At 36.4% G+C, this 26,016-nt stretch overlaps 1 protein-coding gene across 1 annotated transcript in view; it reads right to left on the bottom strand.

Annotated features, from left to right (window-relative positions):
- Positions 1-26,016, bottom strand: part of SEMA3D (semaphorin 3D) — a gene marked incomplete at both ends in the record, with an annotated part of 133,847 nt that overhangs the window by 54,440 nt on the left and 53,391 nt on the right. The window contains 4 exons of the mRNA XM_082661799.1: positions 1,738-1,880; positions 12,832-12,960; positions 15,575-15,668; positions 20,358-20,477. Coding sequence (XP_082517925.1) covers positions 1,738-1,880; positions 12,832-12,960; positions 15,575-15,668; positions 20,358-20,477 — 486 coding nt within the window. The remainder of the gene's footprint in view (positions 1-1,737; positions 1,881-12,831; positions 12,961-15,574; positions 15,669-20,357; positions 20,478-26,016) is intronic.

The raw sequence follows: 26,016 nt of genomic DNA, 5'->3' as shown, positions 1-26,016 counted from the left end.
ATAGCATGACAAAATCTTGCTGGGTGGCCTCAGAGTTTTTTTGTGGTGGGAAGACTTATATACTACAATCCTCTCTGTCTTTTCAGTTCTATAGGAGTTTGTTCATAAATAAAATATCCCATGGCTGATACTTAAAGTCTAGATTATATTTTTATGATACAAATTTATAAATGGGGCAGCTAAATTTTTCTTTAATATGTTTCTCCACCTCTAAAATTAACTCTCAGTATATTTAGTGTGAGTGTAAAAACATTACTTTGTTATAAATGAATTTCTATCAAATGGATTTGACCTATCAAGAAATAAGTATTGAACTGCTTCACAAAACCCACACTTGTTATACATGTGCTCATCACAGAGTGACTCTTAAAATACATTTAATTGATTGTAAATCTCTTATGACCTACTTAACGTGATTCATTTATACAAATGATGTCCATCCACAGCACAGCTTTCCGGCTGGGGTACTGTTGTTCTAAGGCATGCTTCAGTACACTCACACGCTACGACTACTCCAAGCAATGGCCATTCATCTCTCGGCAAGAGGCTTCAAGAGAAATGACTGTGAATTCTTAGACTCTGAAAGAATGAGGATGCTTTTTAGAGAATCTGTCCCCTGGGGGTGAAGGGATCAGTGGGGGACGGCATTACTGGCTAGGACACTAGGTAAAGAATGATCTGCGCTCACAAGTTTGGTCTCATTCAAAAGCCATGTTATCATTAGCACTCTTAAGCGCAATGACGGTTTATATTTCTGTCCCTGGAAGTGTTCAAAAGCCTGAGGGCACAGACGGAGAAAAAAAAGTGATAGGCTCAGATGGAAGAAAATGAAAAGTTTGTACAAGACCAAAGAAAGCTTCCCGCTGAGAGTATTTATTAAGTTAACAGCTCTTCCTCTTAATAACTGAGTTAATGCTGAAGGTGTCTGGCCATTTAAGAGAAGTGATTTCAGTGAAGATAAATCCAACTAACAAAAGAATATACTGAAAAGTATGATTCCAGTAGCACTTTTATTCTATAAAGCTTGTATTCACTCAAATGAGAACTTTGATAGCACAAAATGGGAGTGTTTCGTAGAGTTGCTGTTTTCCTGTAATTTACACAAAATGGCAATATTAAAAAGCAAATTTCAGTGTTCTTCAAGATAAATGTTTTGCCTTTTGGATTGTTTTCTTTCCTTCCTATCCCATTTTTCTCTCAGAACCTAATCTAGGTTAATGCTCTAGAAAGTATTTTAATAAGACTATATAACTGCATTTTCAACTTATTTGATTCACGTAAAGATAATTTTACATGTGATGTGTTTTGATAAAAATATGGGATATGATTTTGTTAGTGTTAAGGAACTCTAGTGAGTATGCTAAGTTACTTTCCATTTCAAAATAAAATTATTTAATGTACAAAACATTTTAACTTCCATGGATCAGGACAATGCAGGGATCTTACTGGGAACAGTAATAACTGGCAAAGGGATAGCCCACCAATAAAAGGAGCACGCTGCCCAAGAGATCTAACTCAAACCTGGGGAATAGCTCAGGGATTGGAAAAAATAATGTGTAATATTGGAAAATTTTGCATCCTTCTTTTTTCTTTTTACTTTTGGATCTCAAAAATTATACATGTAAGATAATATGAATGTATTCTACCATTTATGAATAATGGAATTAACTTCAACATTACATGGTTAATTATTCATACACATACACATATGCCTTAAGTGGAATAAATATATCTTGCCTTACAAACTCTTCCAACTCGAGAAAGGATGGTCTTATCAGAAGTACTCCCTTCTTGAGATGATTCACGAAAGAAGAAATATATTTTATCATCATCTGGATTATAGGTGTCTGGGATGGGGAAAGTTCCAATAAATTTTGCTCCTGTTTGGAAGAAAAGAAGCTATACATTAAAATACTGAAATAATTCAGCCACAATAGTACTGGTGTCTTTTGTATGTAAAACAATTAGCAGCAGAATTAGAAATAAACACATGAATGAAATGTGGGAAATGAGACATATACACAAGTAAACATGACACAAAGCAGGAACATGTATTAGCCCAAAGAGGTCCTGAACAAGTTCTTTAGGACTCTGGACATCAGGTGAGAACACAACTGGCTGAGATTCACAATTGTTTCAATTCAACTAAATTACATAGAAAAGTCCTTCTTTCAAACCTGGAGATTCTATGATTTTATATTTTCCTTTTTTATGATTGCAGTCACTGCTTCTAAACCAAAATGTCCATTATGAAGAGCTTAGGAAAAACTATAAACATATCCCAAATTTTGATATATTATGATGTTATTTGTTGCACTTTGTGTAACTGCCAAAAAAAATTGAAAGAACCAGTAATGCTTGGGTCAAGTCCAGTGTTGGCTCTGAAGACACTCTTTCCAACTTGATATCCTGTTTCTGCCGCTTACTGGAAAAGTGACTTTGGGCAAATTGTTTATCTTCTCTATGCCTCAATTTTCTCATACCTAATATGAGGCTACCAATATCATCTACCTAGTAGGGTAACTGATATGATAATCAAGTGAATTGATATATGTAATGCGCTTACTATCTGGTAGTGCGTGACACATAATAAGGGTTTAATAAATGTTATTCATTATTAAAAGGATGTCTGGGATGATAATAATAATTATCATTAGGACCACAAACAAGAGAATGATGGAAAATTGAGCACATCCATACAATTGTTACAATAACATGTAGTTATTAAAAATGAAGTAGTTCTAAATGTACTGTCATGGGAAGATGTCCACGATACAAATCAAATGAAAAAATAATGGCAATACAATTAACTCCTTTGCACTGCATCAATGACAAGTCAATTTGGGTTACTAATGCCTTGTTTAAAAAGTACTGGACCTTTTAAGTCTTGGTTTTATATAACTGGGAGTTAATCAGGTAACAGATTTGTAATTGGGAGATACTAGTTCAGAAACAATCATTTTGATTAAAGCAAAGAAGACAAAGAGTGGTTATCGAGGAATGGAGGACTTCAATTAAGTAGAAAATACAAGATGCCTGAAAGAAAGCAAAGAGCACTCTTTAGGAAGCAGAAGCAGGAAACAAGAGAAGACAAAAAGTTTCCCCCAAAATAAATAAATATAATAAGTAGGAGGTGAAAAAAAATTAACATTGCTTTCTCTAGAGTTTTGACCAAGGCCCTGATTGCCGGATACTCCAGGAGTACTGACAACTATTCCCCTGCAAATGTAGAACAGTTGGTCAGTAGCCCAGTAAACAAGACTTCACAATAGACTCTTCAATAGAGAAAAGTTAATGTTTGATTCCAAGTGATGAGTAGTTCAGTCTTTATCATCCCAGCCTCTCTGGGTCAACCCTGGGTCTCTCATCCAGTCTATTCTCTGCTTAAATGGGAAACCTTAAGAGGAAAAGAGAGGCAGGAAATATGTGTATGATCTTTTTCCTTTTTGTTCTTTATTACTTCCCTGTTATTTCTCTGGAACTCAGAACTCCAGTGGATTTTTATGCCCTCAATATTCTCATTTTGATATGGTCCTAAATTACATAAAAATTAAATTTTAGAAAATCATACAGGATTTAAAAAAATTTCTTTTCTAATTAATCTTAAATTAGCAAGGTCCATTAACAATTCCACTCAAGGCTTTTTGTTTTTGTTTTTCCCTCCAGCCCCTCTTTTAAATTGTTTATACATCACTTAGTTTTGAATCCCTGAGCAAGGTTAAAATTCTTTTGTAGTCACAAATTAACACTTCTGATTTTTGACTTAAATATATCGTGTTTTCTTAAAAAAAAAAAAAACTCTCTGTGGAAATAAAATTTCCTACAAATGTAGCATTAGGATTTTAGCAAATTCATGAAAACAAAGAATATATCTAATTACTACTATATTCAGGGCACTTACAACAAGAAAAACTGCTAGGATAAAGAATACAAAAGTGAATAAGAACGGACTCTTCGCTTCAAACCAATTACAATCTGGATTAAGAAAATATTAACATATGGCCAAGATATGGCTAAGAAGAAGGCCCAGTCTTGATGTTTCCAACGACTTGAAAGGAGATTGCCAACAATGAGTAGAGAAAAAGACAACTGTGGGTTCCCACCGACACAGATCAGGCATTAATAATAATCTATAGCACATTTTTTGAATTTACAGACGCCTGAATTCAATGCCATTGACCTGGATGCAAATCTCCAGTGGCACTAGCATGTGAATTTTTAAAATATATAAATAAAAATAAAGAAATAAAACCTTATAGGTGATTCTTACAAGAATCTGAGTTTAAGAGTCACTGCCGTAGATTACCATTTCGTATACGGGAAAAGGACATAGACAAGACTCATTAACGCTAGGTCAGTAATGCAGATGTGTGTATGGACAGGAGGAGCGAAGACTGATAATAAATACAAATTCTTCATAATTAGAGTGGGACAAAAAAGGGATAAAACTGAAACTATACAGCAATTACAGGAATATGATTGCCTTGTTTTATCTTAACAAAGATATGAGCTTAAAATGGGGATGACACAAGTAGAATTTATCACAGCACTTAAATATTACCTAAGTAGAAGTTATCCACGGAGCACGATGACCCTTGTAATTTTAGTATCAGAACTACTTCGTGATTAAGTTGAATTTATACTTTTAAAAATAACATAGTGGTCCAAAATTTGCAGTCTTCTCTCCCCAGAGAGAAAATAAGATCTCAGTTATTTGAAACAGAAAATCATTACAGGTAAAAAGGATTCCAGTGTGAGGGAGAGAGTTGCTTGTAAAGGTTTTCTCAGACACACCGATAGGAGAAGCAGTTCCGTGAACTGATTGGTGGTCTCTCATTTGCAGAGTTCGACAAGAGAAACATAGCTCTACAACACAGCAGAATGTACTCGGCCTAAAAGTTAAACAATAAATACGGTAATACACAGTCTGTTGTAGAAATACACAGAACAGCCCCACTTTGGCTACGTGAAACATTATCCAGGTGTTGTTGCCAGGTACTGCCATTTGAAATGGTCAAAAGTTAGAGTATGACACCAGTCCCCATTCCAGGAATTTCATTATAATATCAGTGGGGCAAAATAGAATACTTTTCCAAGTTACATTTCTTTTCACTTTCAACTAATACATAACATAGATGTTCTTGTGTTTATTCAGTGACTGTTGGTTTTACTGGACTCTTTTTTAAATGTTGGTTCTTTTTCAAGTACTATAAGGAAATTATTCTGGAGTACTGTAAGAAAATTAAATGGTAGAAGTGTTTAAGCCACATATTTATTATGTGAAGGAATCTAATTATGAAAAAAAAGAGTATCCCATAGTACTCTATTCTGTGATTTAAATAAGTAATTTTGTATCCCATAGTACTCTATTCTGTGATTTAAATAATAAGTAACTTTGAGTTAAAAATAAATACTTGTTTCAAGAATAGAGAGTTTTCTTTCTTCCAGACTCAACTGTGGTCCTGTGTCTTAGAACACTGATGTTAGTATTTTATGGTAGAAACTCCTTTTTGACCTGCTGCCAAGTTTGTGTAAAAATAGATATCACTTCATCAGTATATGACATGCACAGTTGAATTAAGTAATTTAAAATCATACCAAGGGACACCTGGGCTTTATTTATAGCACATTTTTCCCCTGTGGCATTTGAAACACACGCCTTAATAGGGATGGAGTTTGAAATCGTGCATTTTCACAAATGAACTTTTAGCATGAAACCAGGAGACACTGCCAAATGAAAATGGCATAAATCCTCATGGCCTGAAATGTACATCACTTTCATTTCTGCTTAAGAACCTCTTTTCACCCAGATGAGCACACCTACACCATGACTTAATACATAGTGAGTTCCTTACTTTCCTTTATTTCTTCTTGTAATATCTTTTTCCTACCACTTTTGAAAAATGTTATCCTTCTCTGTGGAAGAAGAATTTATAGACAACAGTACTCCAAGAGAAACTTCAAATGAAAACTGCCTCCACATGTTAGAAATGAAAATTTGAAACAAAAGTTCTCATCTACTCCAGGAAAGAAAACAAAAACATATGCATCTGAGGCATCATTACTTGTTTTCATTTTCCAAATGGTCATACTTCTTAGTTTTATCCCCAAATTCTCATAAAAGCTCAACTGTGTTTGAGTAACCGCTCTGAGATGTATCTGTATTCCCATTTCCTGCTATGTTCTACGATTAAGCTGATAAAGAAAAGTGTGGAACTATCTAAGTCTTCGTCTAAAACTGCCATCAGACGTCATCTCTGCAATTTTTCTCTCTCCTGGTGAGGTATTTAATAGGTGGGTTAATTTCTCAAAGAAGAAATCAAGATTCATACTTCTATGTCTTTTGGCACTGGATTAGACAAAGTCCCACAGAAAGTCTGACAAGGATCCTAGGACTGGTAACTGAAGAGATTAGCTGATCTCACTGGTTAAATCCAGACAGGGCAAAGAACAAAATAGGGCATACACACAAGCATCAAAGATTTTAAACTGCCTAAGCGGTTCAGTGATAAAAATGATTCATGTAGAATCATATTTTTTAAAAGGTTAATTATTTAAAACCTGCCATCTTAAGAGTTAAATACTCAATTGCAAATTTAATTTAATTTTTGTATTCCACTCAATCTAAACATATCTGTTTACAAGAGTTTATTACAAACATGTAAAAGTAGGGGTTTTAACTAAAAATCAAAGTACAGAAAGCAAAATTTAACAGAAAAAAATTCTCAAACTGTCTAACCAGAAATAAATAATACAATGATGGAATACTATGTATAGGAGAAATTAATTAGACATTGACCCCATTATTTGAAATATCAAGTATCTGTCAGTTGTTTCAACCTGGCAATAACTGTACAAAATCCAGGAGTGAGCTTCACATCTACATGGTACAGTAAAGAAAATTTACATCTGTTGCGTTATGTGATTGTGGATTGCACTGTGATATGTATTATACTGCGTGATTATGCTATTGTACATAATTAATAAAAAGTACACTTCCAACCAGTGCTGTCCAATAGAAATTTCTGTGAAGATGGAAATGTTTTATATCTGTGCTGTCCAATAGCCTCTAGACTATGTGGCTTTTGAGCACTTGAAATATAATTAGTGTGACTAAGAAACCAAATTTTAAGTTTATTTCATTTTTCTTAATTTAAATTTAAATAGCCACATGTGGCTAGTGTCTACCACAATGGATAGTGCAGCTTTAGAGCAAGTAGGCTGCATCAGCTACTGTGCTGTGTCAGGTCCAGTTTAAGGAAGAAACAGAGCCTTTACCCCCATAACTACCACTAAAATGGCAGTCAAGCTCCCAGATGCAGGAGACATGATATGATACTCTCGTCAGAAGTTTGGTATTGTAATGGAAGGATGGGTCTGGCAGTTAGGAGACCTGAACATGTCCCTTCTTCATACTGAGTCTCAATTTGTGGAATGTAAGGTTGAATAAGATAATGTCTAATATTCCCCAAATCACCACAGTTCCTTTAGCAATCACTGCTTTTTGTCTCCCCACATTCCTGACACTAGCCAGATGACCTATTTGACCTCTATCTTTGGACCCTAGGCTGACTATATCTGGAAAATGGCCACTTCTCAGAATGGAGAAGAGAAACGCTCCCCCCAAAAGCCAATCTTTTCCCTTAGCATGTGGGGTACTTCCTCATAACAATCTCATGTAGTTTCTATTATTTCTCCCTTGCTTTGCCCTAGTTTCCATGGACCAAGAAGCTCCTGACTGACTGGGCCTCCTGAAGCATCATGCTATTCTGATTCTGGCCAGCCCATCCCTCAGCAAATGTTCGCAATAACGACTACAGCTGACTGGCTAGGTCTTCCACATTGATTGCCTAACCACACTTTCTCTGTCTGCCGCGGTCTCCATATGCAGACCCACATCCTCAGTTTGCTGTTGCCCAAAATGGCATCATGATGTGGACCCTATTTGTAGTGAGGCTGCAAGAGCAGAGGATGGGTAATCACATTAACAGGATTTAGGTTGATGGACTATATCATACAATGAGAAGAATAAAGTGTGTAGAGCTAGAGAGACATACCTGAGTTTCAATCTCACTTCCAATAACTGTTTAACCAGGGACTATTTATCTGACTTCTAATCTATCCCCAACTATTAAGTGGAAATAGTAATTCTCTCAAAATTATACCACTAAATAAGATAATACTTTAAAAGTGCCTAATACAGTGACTAGGAAGGATGCTATATAAAATAAATTTGAAGCAGAAGAGACCAGACATAGGGAAATGAGTTAACAAATAATAAAATTGTAGCAGTAAACCAGAGACAAGGTGATGGAGACCTAAAGAAAGATAGTGGCCATAGAAAGAACAAGGTCAACAGATATTCTGAAGGAAATAAAGGCTCTTTGTGACAGATTAGATAAAGGGAGATAAAGGAGAGGAAGAAATTAAAGATAACTTCAAGGTAACTGAGTGGATGAAGTTAAGAAACTTAAGATAGATAAAAATCAGGAAACAGGTATTGAAGGGCAGGTTAGAAAGGGGAAACAAGATAATTTTCAGTTAGACTCACAGGATTTTAGATCCAATTAGTCTTTTATATATCTATATTTATATATCTATTTGAAGAAACTAAAGCAAAAGATCACTAGACAACTTGTATAAATCTCAAAGCACTTTAGTAGTACAATCAAGGCCAAGGCTTAGATATCTTTACTCCCATATTAAGCAACTAGTTCCTTTTGTTTAATCTGAGATGACAATGTAAGACATAGAAATAAATATTTTTAAGGTCACTTAGTTACAGGAAAAGGTTGGAAATACAGTTTTAGGAAACAAGAACACAGAAAACTATTAGAATGGATGAACTCACAGAATTATGAAATGTAGAGAGAGAGAAGGAAAAGGTGGTCTGTACTTAAAAATGCTAAGTAGATATCAGAGAATCAGAGCATCCGGAGCTTTAGTCCCACCGTGCTACCTCTCTCACCTTCAGGAATAACAATAATGATGGTGATGATAATATTGACACTGAATTGCTTTTACAATTGCCTTCCATCAGACTCCCCTATAAGATTTAATTCTTGTAACACCCTGGGAACAGATACTATTATTATGCCAAGTTTTTAGACAAAGAATTTAAATGCACAGAAAGGTTTGACCAAGGTCACAAATAAGTGAGAGTCAGGATTTAAACTTAGGTAATTAAGTTCCACAAAAAAGAGCTGTAATTTTTGTCTAAATTGGGACACTTCAGAGAGTTAAAGAACAGCAAAGGTAAACTGGAAATGTCCAGGGCAGACCAGGTTATATGGTCCCTCTGGTTATTAACCACTAAGCAATCTGCCTTAAATGTCCTACAACCATAAATAATAGGTCTCCTAATTCTTAATCATTTGCCTGCATTCAATCCACTGAGACCTCTACTGTATATCCTGCCTCCCTCCTTCAGTTTCTTCCTTTCTACTGACTTCTTTCATTGCAAAGTTTTCCCAGTACCCAAAATCTTCTCTTGAATTTTTCCTCATATCCTGGGACTCTTCTATTCCCAAACAGATATCTTCTCTTTCCATTACTTGTTGCTGTATATTCTCATGTCCACCTCTACTGCCACTACCTTTGTTCCTGTCCCACCCTCATTTTCCTGTTTTTGGTGCAATGGCCCCTTCTCTCTCTGTCCTCCTTCTCCTTTAGTTTTCCCTTCCTGCTATTATCAGTTACCTCTATAAACAACAAAGATCTAATTTTCTGGTTAAAATTAGGGAATTGGTGAAGGGGGGTCCAAAAGGTACAAATTTCAAGTTACAAAATAAATAAGTGCTGGGGATGTAATGTACATCATGGTGACTATAATGAATAACGGTGTATTGAATATTTGAAAGTTGCTAAGAGAGTAGATCTTAAAAGTTCTCATCACAAGAAAAGAATTCTATGACTATATGTGGTGATGGAAGTTAACTAGACTTATTGTGGTGAGCATTTTGCAATATATACAAGTATCAAATCATGTTGTACACCTGAAACTAATACAATGTTATATGTCAATTATCCCTTACGAAAAAAGACACACAAAAAAGAATTAAATACATTAACAGATGAATGGCTAAAGAAGACATGGTAAATATATACAATGGAATATTAGCCATAAAAAAGAATGAAATAATGTCATTTGCAGCAAGGTGGATGGACCATAGAGATTATCATACTAAGCGAAGTAAGTCAGAAAGAGAAAGACAAATACCATATGATATCACTTATATGTGGAATCTAAAGTATGACACAAATGAACATACCCATGAAACAGAAATAGACTCCAAGACATAGAGAACAGACCCCTGGTTGCCAAGACGGAGGAGAGATGGGGGAGAAAAGGACTGGGAGTTTGGGATCAGCAGATGCAAACCAGTGTATATAGGATGGATAAATGACAAGGTCCTACTGTATAGCACAGGAAACTACATTCGATATCCTGTGATAAAGTGTAATGGAAAAGAATATGAAAAAGAATATATATATATATATATATATATATATATATAAAATAACTGAGTCATTTTGCTATGCAGCAGAAATTAACACAACACTGTAAATCAATTATACCTCAATAAAATAAAAATAAAGAATTAAATAATAGATGACTTCACAGTAGTTTCAGGAAAATATTTACAGCTTTCTGGCTCCATCACCCACTCTCCTCCTATGCTCCAGGCATTTATCATCCATGAGGTCAGTGACCCTCCCGTATAATCTCAGCAGGCCCAGTGGACAGAAGAGCATTCAGTATGCCACAGGCCCTTAAAAGTTGTTTATTAAGAGAATGCTAAACCAGCGCAAAGGTTTCTTACTTTGTAATTCTCTTCACACAGCACTAAGAACAGCATGTTAGGCAAATAATAGTTGAATAAATATTTCCCGCATTTACTGTTTTAGCAATACTGTTGACTTCTTTTGGACATGTCACAGGTAAGGAAAAAATAGACTAATCTCTTAAATCAGTGGCAACATGATGATGTTTGCCATCCCAAGCCTGGGAAATGCAATCTATACTTCATTTTAAAGCCATAATATCAGGACTTCCCTGGTGGCACAGTGGCTAAAAATCTGCCTGCCAACGCAGGGGACACAGGTTCGAGCGCTGGTCCAGGAAGATCCCACGTGCCGCGGAGCAGCTAAGCCCGTGCGCCACAACTACTGAGCCTGCACTCTAGAGCCCGTGAGCCACAACTACTGCAGTTCGTGCACCTAGAGCCCATGCTTCGCGGCAAGAGAAGCCACCACAGTGAGAAGCCCGCGCACCACGACGAAGAGTAGCCCCCGCTCACCGCAACGAGAGGACGCCCGCGCACAGCAACGAAGACCCAATGCAGCCAAAATAAATAAATAAATAATAAATTAATTAAGAAAGAAGAGTGAACATTCTTCAAAACAGCAAACTCTCTAAAAAAAATAAAATAAATCCATAATATCTTGTTACCTAAAGAGATAACTGAGCTTTTCTACTGGTAAAATCTATGGAGTCACTCTCAAACCAAGTAATTCCCACGAAACCTTCACAATATTCACAAGATCAGCCTGCCTTGCACAAGTGTTAAGAAGTGAACAGTAATCACTTAGTTGGGGATATTCTAAATTTGTTTACTCTGTTAATAGGGTTCTCTTTTGGTCAACAGAGATCACACTGTTGTGTAAACAAATGGATCTGGAGGTTTTGACTAAAGAAATGTTTTAGAAGTGTTTTTCCCTTTTGTTTATGTTGTCACTGCTTGAATGATACTGAGAGATACAGAGATAGCCCCTAGGAAATCTCTACCCAGGCCTCCTCCACTAAAACCCAATATTTATAGCGGGAATGAGAAATGCTGTGTGCCATGCGGTGAAATAAATTCCTATGTTAATCAGAAAACTTTAAAAAATCATGATAAAACCTGACCTGTTGTAAAGCAGTGGGGCAAAATAAAAAAAAAAAAGGCTTTCACTATTCCTTCCATTAAATAAATTCATTTAGGAAGTCTTTTTGTTGTTGAAAATTCGGAATACTGTATGACCGCTAAACACAAAAGTAATCAGACAAACTCATGTCAATATCAATATGCTTAAATTTTTGGAGGGACATGTTTTAACCAAAATAGAAATTATTTTTTAAATAAAAGAAGTTAGCATTACAATAACCCCTTTCTGTTATGCTCACAGACAGTATTTGGCTTAGTCATTACAAAACAGATAGCAGGAGAAAGATTGCCAACTTGAATCCCAGCTCTGCAACTGACAAGTTGTAAGACCTTGACCAAATTACTCCACTTCTCTCTACCTCAGTTTATTCATCTTTAAAATGCACAGGGCTTCCCTGGTGGCGCAGTGGTTGAGAGTCCGCCTGCCGATGCAGGGGACGCGGGTTCGTGCCCAGGTCCAGGAAGATCCCACATGCCGCGCAGATCGGCTGGGCCCGTGAGCCACGGCCGCTGAGCCTGCATGTCCGGAGCCTGTGCTCCGCAACGGGAGAGGCCACAACAGTGAGAGGCACGCGTACAGCAAAAAAAAAAAAAAAAAAAAAAAAAAAAGCACATAATAATAATAACACATCTCTCATATTACATCATTGTGAATATTTTATAAAATCAAGTAGCGCATGGAACAATGTCAAGGACAATAGCACACACACACAATAAATGTCAACTGTTATTATTATATACACAGTAGGTTCTGGAGATTTGTCGAACGCACTGAGGAACTATTTCAAATGTATTTTATATGTTGAGCTAAATCACTTCCAAAACACATCTGAATGAATAATCATGAGTTTCTTATCTACCCAAAAGCAAAGGCAAAACGATCAAAAGTGTGAAAATCACTAACCATTGAGCCAGTGGTGCTCCGAAATATCAGTTCTGATGTAATGGTGGTCGTGAGTAGGCCCAAGGGACCGCGTGAATGCAGTGTCCTTGCCAAGGAAATCAGAAGCTGTTCCCGAGTAGAGGTACTCATCTGCAAGGGAGAAACGAATACTCAGGACTTCTAAGAGTTTACCGGCAGACACTACTGACAATAGACTAATTTCACAGCATGAAACCAATGATGTCTATTGCTTAACATCAGCAATATATTGTTTCATAAATTTCCCCTTCAGATTTTGAAAAATCTGCTTAGTTGAAGAAAAGATAACTCAGTGAACTTTGGTAAGCCGATGCTAACTACTACTTGAATATAAAAAAGGCCGGTGTCTTCCGAATTAATAATTGCACATGCATTTAGCTTCTGTTATGAATAAGTTCCTCTTCTTTCCCTTCTCCCCACAAATAATTCAAGGACATATCATAATTAGGAGTCTCTCTTTGTAATAACGCAAAAAAAATATTTAGAAAGTAAATGCCATAATGAGGAATGAATTGTGTAATTAGTATTTACTTAACCGACACAACCTCAGTGACCACAACTTTTCTTTGCCTAACCTCTGCTGAAAGGGAGCTTTCAGCACTGAAGTCATACTTTGTAATTATAACATGTTGCATTCCTTGTAGCTAATCATGTCTCTAATAGCTCTGATAAACAGGCATTTCTGAAAAAGGAAAGATGTTGCCATTACTGCATACCAAACTTCTCTGTCCTGTTATTTATGTAAAGTGAATATCCATGTTTACCAGAGACAGAAGGAGAGAGAGAGAAGAGAAGAAAAGAGGAGAAAGGGGGTGAGAGAGGTAGAAAGAGGTGGAGAAGGGAGAGGAGGGAGGAAAGAAATGAGGAAGAAGGGAAAGGGGAGGAGAGGAAGATGGGGGAGAGGAGAGGAAGAAAGGATAGAAGGGAGAGGAGGGGGGAGAAAAGGATGGGGGTTGGAAAAGAGGGGAATGGTGGTCCATGTTCCCTAATGCTGGTTAGCATGTAGTGGCAGAGCGGCCTGAGGCAGGAAGAATACGGTCCCTACAATAGCATGCATTACCCCTTTGAGAGCTAAGCCTCTGTTTCAAGAAATCTTTATATTCAACTTCTTGGGGTTACACTTAATAGACTAAAATTTAAAAAACAGCTAATCTCTACAGAGCATTTAGATTTTTTAAATGCCTAAATAGAAGAACAACTTCAGACACTGTTTTATCACTAAAGTTCAATTTTCCTCAGAAACATATCTTGAAAATTCTGCCTTTGCATAAGTGATTCAGATACTTTCAAAATCCTCCGATTACATCCACTGAAATAAGACTTTTCCTGAACTACCTGAGACAACCAACCTAAATACTCATGACAATAGTCGACTTTCAAAAGGGGGAAACACACACGCATACATATAAAAGAGAGAAACCACCCCCCCCAAAAAAGAGAGAAATCCAGTTATGTAAAGTAAATGTAGACATGGTACTGATTCCATCTCTTAAGTATATATGGTGGAAGGCAGTATTTCATTGTGGGGCAAGTTTTCAAAAGTAGAAGAATAACAATAACAACATCAATAAAGACATTATGAAAAAAGTTGGTAAGAATAAAAACACACCATCAATTTGAAACATAAAACTACAAATATTCAAACATTTTGCCAGAAAAAATGGTGTATTTCAACATAAAAGTTGGATCTGTGTATCCAGACTTTAAAACTGTCTTCTTTGTATTTAAATTACTCAGGGGTTCCTACGAGGGGTCACCAACACCTACATCTATTGTTTTTTATTAAGGGTGTGTCAACCCCACTTGACAGATCAGAATCACAAATCATCAATCTCATTTTCTGAGGATAATGACTGAACATTAGTCACATAATTTTCAAAACACACACACACTTCCACTTCAAAGGAAGAGCATTAGTTCTCGCTAAGTGAAAATTAAAATGTCATGGGGCGTCACTCTGATAGTCTATTCAGACATCTGATGGACAAGTTAAATAAAAAGAGACTGAAGTCATGAACCAAACCGAGACAAAAGAAGTCCTTATAATGGTTGAAATTCAGAGGTCATGCCGACATTCCTCAGAAAAGACTTCAGACCACACAGTACTGCCTTCTTTAAACAGGACAGTCCTCCCATAAGAGAATTTAAGATGTATACAAAGCAAGAGAAGACTGAATGTGCTAGCAAAAATTTCACATTGCCATTAATGTAATCAGGTTATGGTGAAACTGGGGTGAGAGGTGTTATACCATTCTTTTATCTGCATTCTACAGTTTGATTTATTTGTTTTATTCATTTATCCACTTACGTCTTATTATTAATCCCCCCCTCACATCTTCAACATATTTTGTAACATATTATGTTCAAGGAATTGCTCAATTTAACTGCCATAGTGAACCAAATGGGGCATCGCTAAAGATAAGAAAATCTGGGACAGCTACATGTAGAATTATAGCACAACTGCGTGTGTGTCATTTGTATTAAGAAGAATTCAACCTGAAGTTCATTTAAAATGTAACTGTGCTGACGTTAGGGATTACTGGAGCCTCACTTTATGGATAAGGAGCTAAGTATAGAGAGACATGACACTAAAAAACTACAACCAAACAGCCAGTGGATGGTTAATCCAAAATAATCTTTAACTCATTGAGAAAATGTGGTTGAATCGACACACACCTTTTTAGAAAAACACCTAAAAGCTAGAACTATCCATCACGGATCTTACCTGTCATTACTGAAGCAAAAGGCTGCTGAGGATCAAAAGGACATTTCAGTCTGCCAGACTCCAAATGATGTGTGTCTAGTTTGAACATAACTTCCTGTTATGAGAAATATTAACACAAGTGAGATTTTTTAAAAAAATATCTGAATCAGCAAGAACGTAGGAGATAAGAACGAAATTCTAATTCATTAATTCAACAGAAACTGAGCATACAGCACGCACATCATGCTGTGCTTCTTAACTCTTCCACAAATATTATTTCTAGCAAGACTCAGTTCCCATGTTTTGGTCTCCATTTGCCCAAAGTAATGATGATAATAATGAATGAATTTTTCAACCGGAAGTAGCAATATCCTCATCGATTCATTTAGCCTGGACCACTATCATAATCGAAATCACCATCAAACACGCCTACTTCTTAAGCCTAATAACTAATTTATTGAGCCTAATAAGCCAAGTTCCTCCTCTAAGGAATAAATTTACTATAATAATTATACTTTCATAACTATTATGGTCTATCTACCTAAGCATCTACAACTATACCAAATTACTTAAGCTTTGTGATATTTTGTAATTTTAGTGACTTAAAAGCGTTGTAAGGCAGGCAGTTCATTTTCAGAGCTGTTGATACATGTGGGCAAAAAAAATCCTGTTGTAGTATTTTCACTATTACGAAAACACTATGCACATTAAAGCCACATAGTTATTTTGGCTGAAACATCTATTTTTATAATAGTGGCCACAGACAGAATGGCATTGGCAGACTTTTAACATTCAGGGAAAAAAAACATCTTAAGTTGAACTTTCCAAGAAAAATATGAATGTATAATGAATATGGCCCCATGAGCTTGAGTGTTTCATAACAATGACAACACTGTCATCCAGCAAAAAGACTGATGACTCAGGCTGCAAATGTACTAGTTAGAGAAATTCAGCATTTCAGATATTCTCTCTAGATGGCATATCTACAGTTATATCAGAGCACACATGCAATTAAAAGGGATCATTCAGTGCCACTTACCTAGAAAGCAAGTAAAGAAGCAAAAGGGATAGAGGAAATATTTGGATTATTATTATTGTATGATGTGTCATTTCAGATCTTTTTCTTATTAACAGGATCAACAGTAATTACCGCCTTATTAAAAAATAGTAATACCAATTTAAACAGCATGATTAACATTTGCCATTTTATAGTTTTAAGTAAATACACTTTAATACTAAGAGTAATGGTACTTAACAATTAATACATACTAACCATGGGCCAGGAACTTGATGTACATTGTCTCATTGAATCTTCACCACTAACCTAAAGAGGTAGCTACTTTAATTCCAGCTTTACAAGAGGAATATTGAGCATAAAAGGGGGTAAGTATCTTGTTCAGCATCACATAGTGAATAAGAGGCAAAGCAGTAGCTTGAACTCAGGGCTGTCTCCAAAGTTCATGTTCTTAACTAATCTAGTCTCAGGATTTCAAACTCATGGATTTAGAAATGTGTTGAAATTAATGTATAGACTCACCATGACCATGTAACATGATCAAGCCCAAGTATGTTTAGTTAGAACAGTTCAGCTAATGACAAGTTGTGATAGTGGCGCCTAGGCATGAAAAAAGTCCAGTGAGAACACATTTAGGGCATGTTTCCCAACTGTGGATGGGGCTAGAGATATGTCAGGGAAAAACACCTACAGATCACGGCTCTTAAGAATGTTTAAATATTAAGGGCACATTATTCGCCACAGGTCAAACAGAACTGTTGACTCTAAAGCCTATAATGGGATGTTGTAAAGGGAAAAAGTAAACTGAATCCTGGTGTGCCAGAAGATTATAGTGAAAAGCTAAAAAAGAAAAACCAAGAAAACATCTGGGAGAATGTCATAGTTGATACAAAGTCCTAGATAAACCCTTATAATTGTACAGACTTCTGTTGTCAAAATGCAGCATTTCATTAAATTCTCAGGATAAGCCCATAGAATTGGTATTTGCGGAGGCTAAGGACAAGGTCTCCCTTATAATCTCCTGGAGAAAGGAGACAGCAGGAAAGCAAGTTTCCTTGAGCCAGAGTCAAGGATACCAACAGGAAAATGATGTAAAAAAATAATGGCTGATTAAATGGACTTCCTGAGGTAAACTGAATGACATGACACTTTTTTTGAGACAACTTCAATTTTATAAGATTTTCCCCATTAAATTCCTTAAGCCTAATTAATCATGCAAAAAAGTACCTGTCTAAACTGCACACAGAGAAATACTGTTGAAGTAAAGACATAAGAAGATAAGAATAGGAAATGTTTAACTATCACATTAGGAAAGATTATTATTAATATTATTAATACTATTAATATTTAAATATGAGATTTGCAGCAGAAGGGAGATCCCAGAGGAAAGAACATACTTCCAATATAATTATTAAACAACTATCAGGCACCCCCAGTATTGCAGAGTAGATACATAGGTAGATAGATAGATAGATAGATAGATAGATAGAGACTGCAGACACTATTCTGAAATAAAGTTTATATACATACTTTTGAAATACTTGTCTCTGCCTTTCTGTGTTCTTGTTGCCTAATACGGCTGCGAATTAAGTGACTGGAATAGAGCAAGGGCTATACCGAAGCCTATGCACAATCATTTTCTCATTTTATTCTTAAAATAACTCTGAGTTACTATTATTATTGTCATCATTTTGCTGAATAAACAGAAGCTTAGAGAGTTTATGCAGAAGACCGTGGAGCCATGGTAAACGATCCGAGCCATAATTCAAACTCTGGCTCCTCATGTTTAGCTCTTAGTTGTTGTCAACAGCCCTGACTTCTATCCTGAAATCCGAATCCAACCGCCCACTTGGTATGACCTACGGAACATTTCTCAAATGCAGAATGTACAAAACTAACTCACGATTTCCCCCACAAATCTGTTACTCTTCTCATCTCAACAAATAACACCCCTCTCCAACTCACTGCCAAAGATAGAAATCTGGGATTTATTTTAGCTGTTTCCTCTTTCTTCCCATTGCCCCAGGCACACAAAACAGTGGTCCCCAGGAAGAGGGCTTCGCACACTTCTCTCCTCCATCCCTGTTATCTGTTGCTCTTCCCTGTTCCCAGCCACCTGAGAAGCAATCTTATCTATTTGAAGATGGAAGTGCCTTCCCTCTGAATGGACAGTGAATCCTGGGACTAATAATTCATTTTAGAAGAGAACGATCTTCAAGCAGGGCTGCCATACAATTACCTGTACTCCTGACTAGTGGAAAACTCACAAGGCTCAATATCCCTGTTCACTCATAATTGTCTTATTCACAGAACTTGTAAATCTGACTGCCCCTGGGCTTTCTGACAGTCTCAAGCTAAGTAATTAGCTCCTTCTATATTCCCTTTCAGCATTTGTGACTTTTAGGAGTTAATGAACACTATTTGCATCCCTCAGCAGGTTGTGAGTTTGGCTTTTAGCCCCAGGCCTCAAAACACATCCAAGATGTGGGGCTATCTCATGTAATTGCAGCCTATGCTATAAGCCACTGTTACATATTACCCTTCATCAAAGCTAGGCAAGAGAACATTACACTGGCAACAAAGTATGATGGATTCAAGTTGCCAAGTCTCCTAGTGGTTCAGAGATTTAACTATCAGGGTTGCTTTACTTTCAAACCATTGAGTCTGGGCTGGTTAGACAAGTTGGTTAGAGAGAAAAATTTATCCAGCCACAGTTGTGGGTTTGATCTCTGCTTGAATCAGTTAAATCAGTGTAAAGAAACCTGTACCATGAGCCCAGACTTTACTTTCAAACACACAGCCAATTACCCTGCAAATATGTGTGGTTATTCACAAGAAGTATATACATAAACATAAGGATGACAGTGTAACCCATCAACCCACACAAAGGAATGATTTAGAGGACATATTCTAAAGCTCAGTTGGGCATGCTTGCTCTAGCGATAGACTACTTTGGTTCAATTCCTTGCTAGGCCATTTATTAGTTGGGTGACTTAGGCATGGTATTTCATTCTACTGAGACTCAGTTTTTACTAACTTGCAAACTGGAAGTTATTAAGGTACCAACTTCATTAACAGTGTTGTGAAATTACAAAAACAATCCATGTAAAGTGCCTGGCACAGTCCATGACACAAAGAAAGTACTCTAACGTGTTAGTTGTTAATTAAATTATTGTAACCTGCATGTTTCTCATTTATTGAAATGCTCATTGATTGCTGGAATACATTACTCCCAATTAATACATCCCACATTTCCACTATGTCACTTTGGTCTGGCAGAAATAATAAGTCCAGTGTGATAACAACTATCCATACAATTTTAAGAAAATCATTAAAATTATCTGTATTTAGTGTCTACTATTCTAAACATAAGTAACAGGTCAAATTTGTTGGATGGGAAAAATTAAATTATTTATAAGATATCATTCCGTTGCGAGGTCTTATGGGAAATAAATTTTTACCAACCGCAACATACTAAATAGATTTAGTTATAAAGGAAACTCAAGAGAAAATAAAGCTGTACATAGAGCCTAGAAAACAAGCACTTTCAACACTGTATACCATTTATTTTAATCATATCACTAAAAAAACTTTTAATGAAGAAATTTTTATTAGGTGGATAAAGTGTACAATCAAAATGGCAATCCATAAAGTGGTTTGGAATATAAGTTCTTATTCAGTTCACACAGAATACGATTCAATCTTTATATTCAAGTCTAACTATTTTATGTCATAGGCATTAAGTAACAAGTTATTATAATTGTTTTTGTGCTATTTCATTATATTTACCTCCTTGTAGATTCCAAGATCAATATATCCACATATTGGATGAAATGCTCCAGTTCCACACACATAAACATGAGTTTTGTTATAGGGTTGAAGTACCCGGATGAAATTTGCACATTCTGTCTATTGGGCATAAAAAAATAAAAGCATTAGCATACAATTCAGGTATTTGAAAGATTATCATTCATACCACCTGTTTCCCAAGTAGATTAATTATCAAAAATAAATACTAAAATAAAAAAGACTTATGAGAAATGTTTAACACCTGACTTAGCAAAGGAGGCAAAACAAATTAGAAACTATGGCTTTAATGAGTGACTGAAGTTTTTTTGAATAAGGTTTTGAACTAATCACAGTGCTAGAATGCACATCTCTATAGTGGGACTCAATGGGGCCTAGAGAATGAACATAATGTGAATGAGGTATCCATACTTTCTTTCAAGGATTTCCTACAGAACCAAACCCATCATGCTCTGATGTTCCCACATTGTCTATCCCATATAGAACCTACTGTGTGCAACTTCAACTGTCTCAGCTACGCTAAACAAAACACTCAACACATATGTGTCTTCCTATATATTAGCCCGTTCTTATTTTCCGGAATTGCCTACCACTTTATTTCCATTTATTTTCAATGTTACAGAGCCTTTAAGACTTACCTTAATTCCTGCTTATTTCAAGAATCTCTTCTGTTTTTTCCATAAATATTTTTTTACACCAAGTCAAAATTTTAAGAGACGTATTTCTGCCTCTTTTGCAAATGTTTAGGCCTAAAAATATTTCTTTCCAATGTATATCTTTATAACTTAATTATTTTCTATCCCCCAATTACTTGTAAATAGTGACTCAATTTTTCAGAGTAGTCATTCTTGTTATTATATATTATTTTCAATTCATCTTCTGTAAGTCATCCCTTCTCTTTACATAATTAATGGCAATAATTTGTTAACCATGGCTTCATGATTCCTGGGCCCAAAGACTCCTGAGGAAACACTGGGCAGTAGTCTACTTTTATTCTAGATCAACTTTACCCAGGAGGTGGGCAGGTGTTTACTAAGGAGGTTGGAAATCTACGAAACGACTGAGATTCAGAGAAAAAGTCCCTTTTCTCTCTGCCTGAGTGGCCACGGGTCCTTCACCTGTCAGGTCACTGTTGTTGTTAGGGTCGTTAGGAGGAGGGTATTTTAAAATAAAAAAGATAATGACCGAACTGGTAGGATGATTTTTAAAATTAAGTAAATTTTTAAAAGGCAGACAACAACTTAGCTGATAGGATTATGATTGTTATGTGGACTAAATTAAAGAATATAACATTTAATGATTGTTTATCACTTACTCTGATTTTGATCTATACAGAATAATCAATATCCCAGTGGCTGTTCTGATTTTAGAATGAATATCTATGTCTCCATATCTGTGGTACAGAGTTCCTAGTACCTAGTTCTTCCTCTGTCCAGCTAGCCTGGCAATCTTATGTCTCAAGAATTTGTAGATCCCAGTGAATAAAATCTGCACATTCTACTACAGGAAAATGTTATAAAGAACTAACTTATTGAGTTTTCTGCTCTCTGCTTCCTTATAAACAAAGAAGTTGCTTAAGACTATATGAAAGGACAGTTCCAACCCCTCAGTTAACCACGCAAGGGAAGGATGTTTCTTTATCAGGTAGGAAGAGTGGGCACTTTGTAACAGCAGAAGGGCCACTGCATATGGTTACACAGGTTGTATGCTGTGAAAAAAGTCCTATCTGAGGAAGTGCAAATCACACTGCAGACATCTTTGTTACCTTGAATATTTTCATATGTTTAGTATATGTTCTCATATAATTATTATATGTAGCCTCCTAAGAAAGGAAAATTTTATATTCATTAAGACAATTTTCTGTCAGATAATCTTACTTAACAAAATCATATTCTGTGTTTTCCACCCTTCCATCAAGGTGTTTGATGAAGAGAATTTATTTTCTATTGACACAAAGGCACCACAGAGAACTAGCTTCATGTTCTTTTACATCATGCTAGACAATCGCAAATGAAAATCTAATTCAGAGAGTAAATATGCCCTACTAATGGTTTTGAACGAATGACACAGTAATATGAGATAAGCCAAGGCAAAAAAAAGAGGAAAAATGTATGCAATCAGCAGATAAATTGCAATGATGGCTTCACTGCTAGGGTAAGAGATTTTAATATTCTCTAGCTTTCATTTTGCTCACTCATGCTCACTGAAGGGACTTTTATTTATTGGTCTTTTCCCCATGAAGAGATTTATGCAGGGTGAAATCTACACATGGAACAGTACACAGGGAGGGCAAGAGTAGAGTTATATGCCTGGAGTAAGGTGGGATTCACTCACTGCCAGTGATTTCACCATTTTTTCAAAAGCTCAGTGTTACCAAAGAATCATAGAATTTAGAGGGTAATTGTTATGGAGTGAATATCTGTGTCCTCCCAAAATGCATGGGTTGAAACCCTAAACCTCCCAGGGTGATGGTATTAGGAGGTGAGGCCTTTAGGAGGTAATTAGCTTTAGAAGAGGTTTGGAGAGTGAGGTCCTCATGATAGGATTAGTGCCTTTCTAAGAAGAGACCAGGGCACTCGCTCTCACTCTCTCTGCCCTGTGCAGATATCACAGGAAGATAGCCACCTGCAAGCCAAAAAGAGAATTTTCACCAAAGACCAAGTCGGCCTGCACTTTGACCTTGGATCTCCCAGCCTTCAGAACTGTGAGAAATAAATATCTGTTGTTTAAGCAGCCTAGTTTATGGTATTTTATTATGGTAGCCCAAGCCGAGTAACACAGTAATCTTACAAGATTGTGAAATCAATATTTGTATAAAGAAATAAAACAACTGCCTTTCCAGATTATAAATTACAAAGTCAGAAAGACTAGGGACTGTGAGAGACACAGCACTGTTTAAAAAGGCAAATGAGGCCCAGAGGGAAGTTTTACACACATAGGAGATATAATTTGAGTGATGATAAAGAAAAAGCTCTGAATCACACCTAAAACATTTCCCATCCTTTAACTTTCCTGGGAGTTACTTTATTAAAATGCAGCCAGCCCTGGAAAGTAACCTATTATGCTAGTTTTTACTTTGGTGAGATGTCACCAAGGATGTATTTCTGAAATTCCTCTCTTCTCTCAGATTGGGCTGCCATGGAATAGAACCATGTATCCTGAGTTATCTAACACAGTTTACCAAAAAAAGTCAGTTCTGCTCAAAGTTTTCTGTGGTGAAGTTGATGGAGGGCAGTTCTCTGGGAAGCCTGGAGGCAATGACAGGGCAGTGAGGGGAAGAAACCAGGGACAGAGATTCTAAAAGAGAAGGTCTCATTTTAAATTTTGCCTGGGGTGGACATTTCAGCCAAACACTGGAAGCAAAGCAAAAGCCTTTACAATGATTTCTCTTTTAATTTATAAAGGTTCCAAGATTTGCTTCAACAGCATGATCAATAATTAACTTGATTTAATTCACTTAGTGACCGGCATGGCTATTAATGGCGGTGTAATTCTGTGAGGCATAAAGAAAGATAAATTCGAGAAGCAGCTGTTTTAACTTTCCCTGAAAGCTGGCTAATTTATCAGCTATTGCCCACAATGGCAAGGGTTGGGGCATGACACCAAACAATTCAATTCAGCCAGTAACGTACTCAACCTGGGAAAAGAACTGAATTTCTCCTTCCTTCCCCACGCTTCCCACCTCCCTAACTCTCCACTGGAAGAAAGAGAGAGAGAACTAAAAACAAGTATCAACTTTCTAATTCTCTCAAGTAAGATTATTTTTTTCAATTTTTACCTCTCATCCACATCCTTACATATATCTAAAGAGATATGCAATTAAATAAATAAAACAAATATGAAACAATACTTAGAGAAAAGACAAGTAAATATTAGTTTATATATCAACACTTAGAATTTTTGTTTCCCCCTAATACCTAGAAAAATATTAGCAAAACAGAACTACTTGTAATTCTCTAACGTTACATATAGTCCAGTTAAATCCAATACAGCTTTATATGTATTTCTGATAACTGACTTATAATCACTAATTTTAATTTATTTAGGTTATATATGAAAAGACACTTATGATTAAGAATGTGGTCTGGGCTTCGCTGGTGGCGCAGTGGTTGAGAGTCCGCCTGCCGATACAGGGGACATGGGTTTGAGCCCTGGTCCGGGAAGATCCCACATGCCGCAGAGCGGCTGGGCCCCTGAGCCACAACTGCTAAGCCTGTGCGTCCGGAGCCTGTGCTCCACAACGGGAGAGGCCGCGATAGTGAGGCCCGCACACCGCGATGAAGAGTGGCCTCCGCTCGCCACAACTAGAGAAAGCCCTCGCGCAGAAACGAAGACCCAACACAGCAAAAATTAATTAATTAATAAACTCCTACCCCCAAGATCTAAAAAAAAGAAAAAGATTGATAGATTAAAAAAAAGAATGTGGTCTGTTTTTGTGTTTAGCATATTTTGCAGAATACTGTGATCCTCAAATATTTTGTGATCATTCGCCACATGCCTATCATTGTGCTACATCTTACGTTTGTCTAGCAGACTTCTGATAGAGTTCAGTCTGCAAAGATATCTTTTTAGGTCTTACAATGTTGAAAATATTTTAATAAGTTGTCAATGCTTCAAAATAAGTATATGAAAATCCAAATATCCCATTTCTCTCTTAAAAATGAAACATCTCACAGGGGAGGATTTCTACAGAGCAAAACCAGTTGAGGTAGAAGGGCAAAGAAAAACATTTTAAAGGAAAAAAATTGAGAGATATGCCTATAAAAATCTATATATCAAGTAGGATAACTAGGAAAGAATATTTTTTATGTGAGTGGATCAGAAAGTAATAATATATGAATATAAATCCTAATTTTACAACTACATAAAATATTTAGCATTTATAGTAATTAAAGAATGTCAAGCCTGGGCTTCCCTGGTGGCGCAGTGGTTGAGAGTCCGCCTGCCGATGCAGGGGACACGGGTTCGTGCCCCAGTCCCAGAAGATCCCACATGCCGTGGAGCGGCTGGGCCCGTGAGCCATGGCCGCTGGGCCTGCCCGTCCAGAGCCTGTGCTCCGCAACGGGAGGGACCACAACAGTGAGAGGCCCGCGTACCGAAAAAAAAAAAGGAATGTCAAGCTAAAACAACAAAAATAATTTTCTTTTTGTTGGCAAAAATTAAATATATTTATTTCATTCATTAATGTATTAGTATTAAACATTAACTATATGTTGTATCCAACATTAGCAAGGGTATGGGGAAATATACCCTCTTAAGAGCATGCACTGCTGGATAAAGCATAAGAAGGATAAACTTTCTGGAGGGCCATTTTACAATGTATATAAAAGATTTTATATCCTTTGACCAGTAATTGTACTCAGTAACCTAAGATGTTCACAATATTTATATATAAGGCTTTTCATGTGCAGCATCATTCACAATAGTAAAAACTGGATATCTACCAAAACTCTAACAATAGGGGATTGATGAAATAATATATAAAGGAATGCAGTGCAGCTATTAAAAGTAGTGTTATAAAAAAGGAATTTAATGACATGGGAAAATGCTCATGGCAGTCTGCGAAGTGAAAAAAAAATGTTTTAAGGGACTATGTATACAATGATTTCATTCTGAAAAATAGTAAATAGATAAGATAGAA

The sequence above is a fragment of the Grampus griseus genome, assembly GCF_964374135.1.
Source record: "Grampus griseus genome assembly, chromosome: 9".
NCBI classification, from domain to species: domain Eukaryota; kingdom Metazoa; phylum Chordata; class Mammalia; order Artiodactyla; family Delphinidae; genus Grampus; species Grampus griseus.
This window is presented reverse-complemented; position numbering and strand designations above follow the sequence as displayed.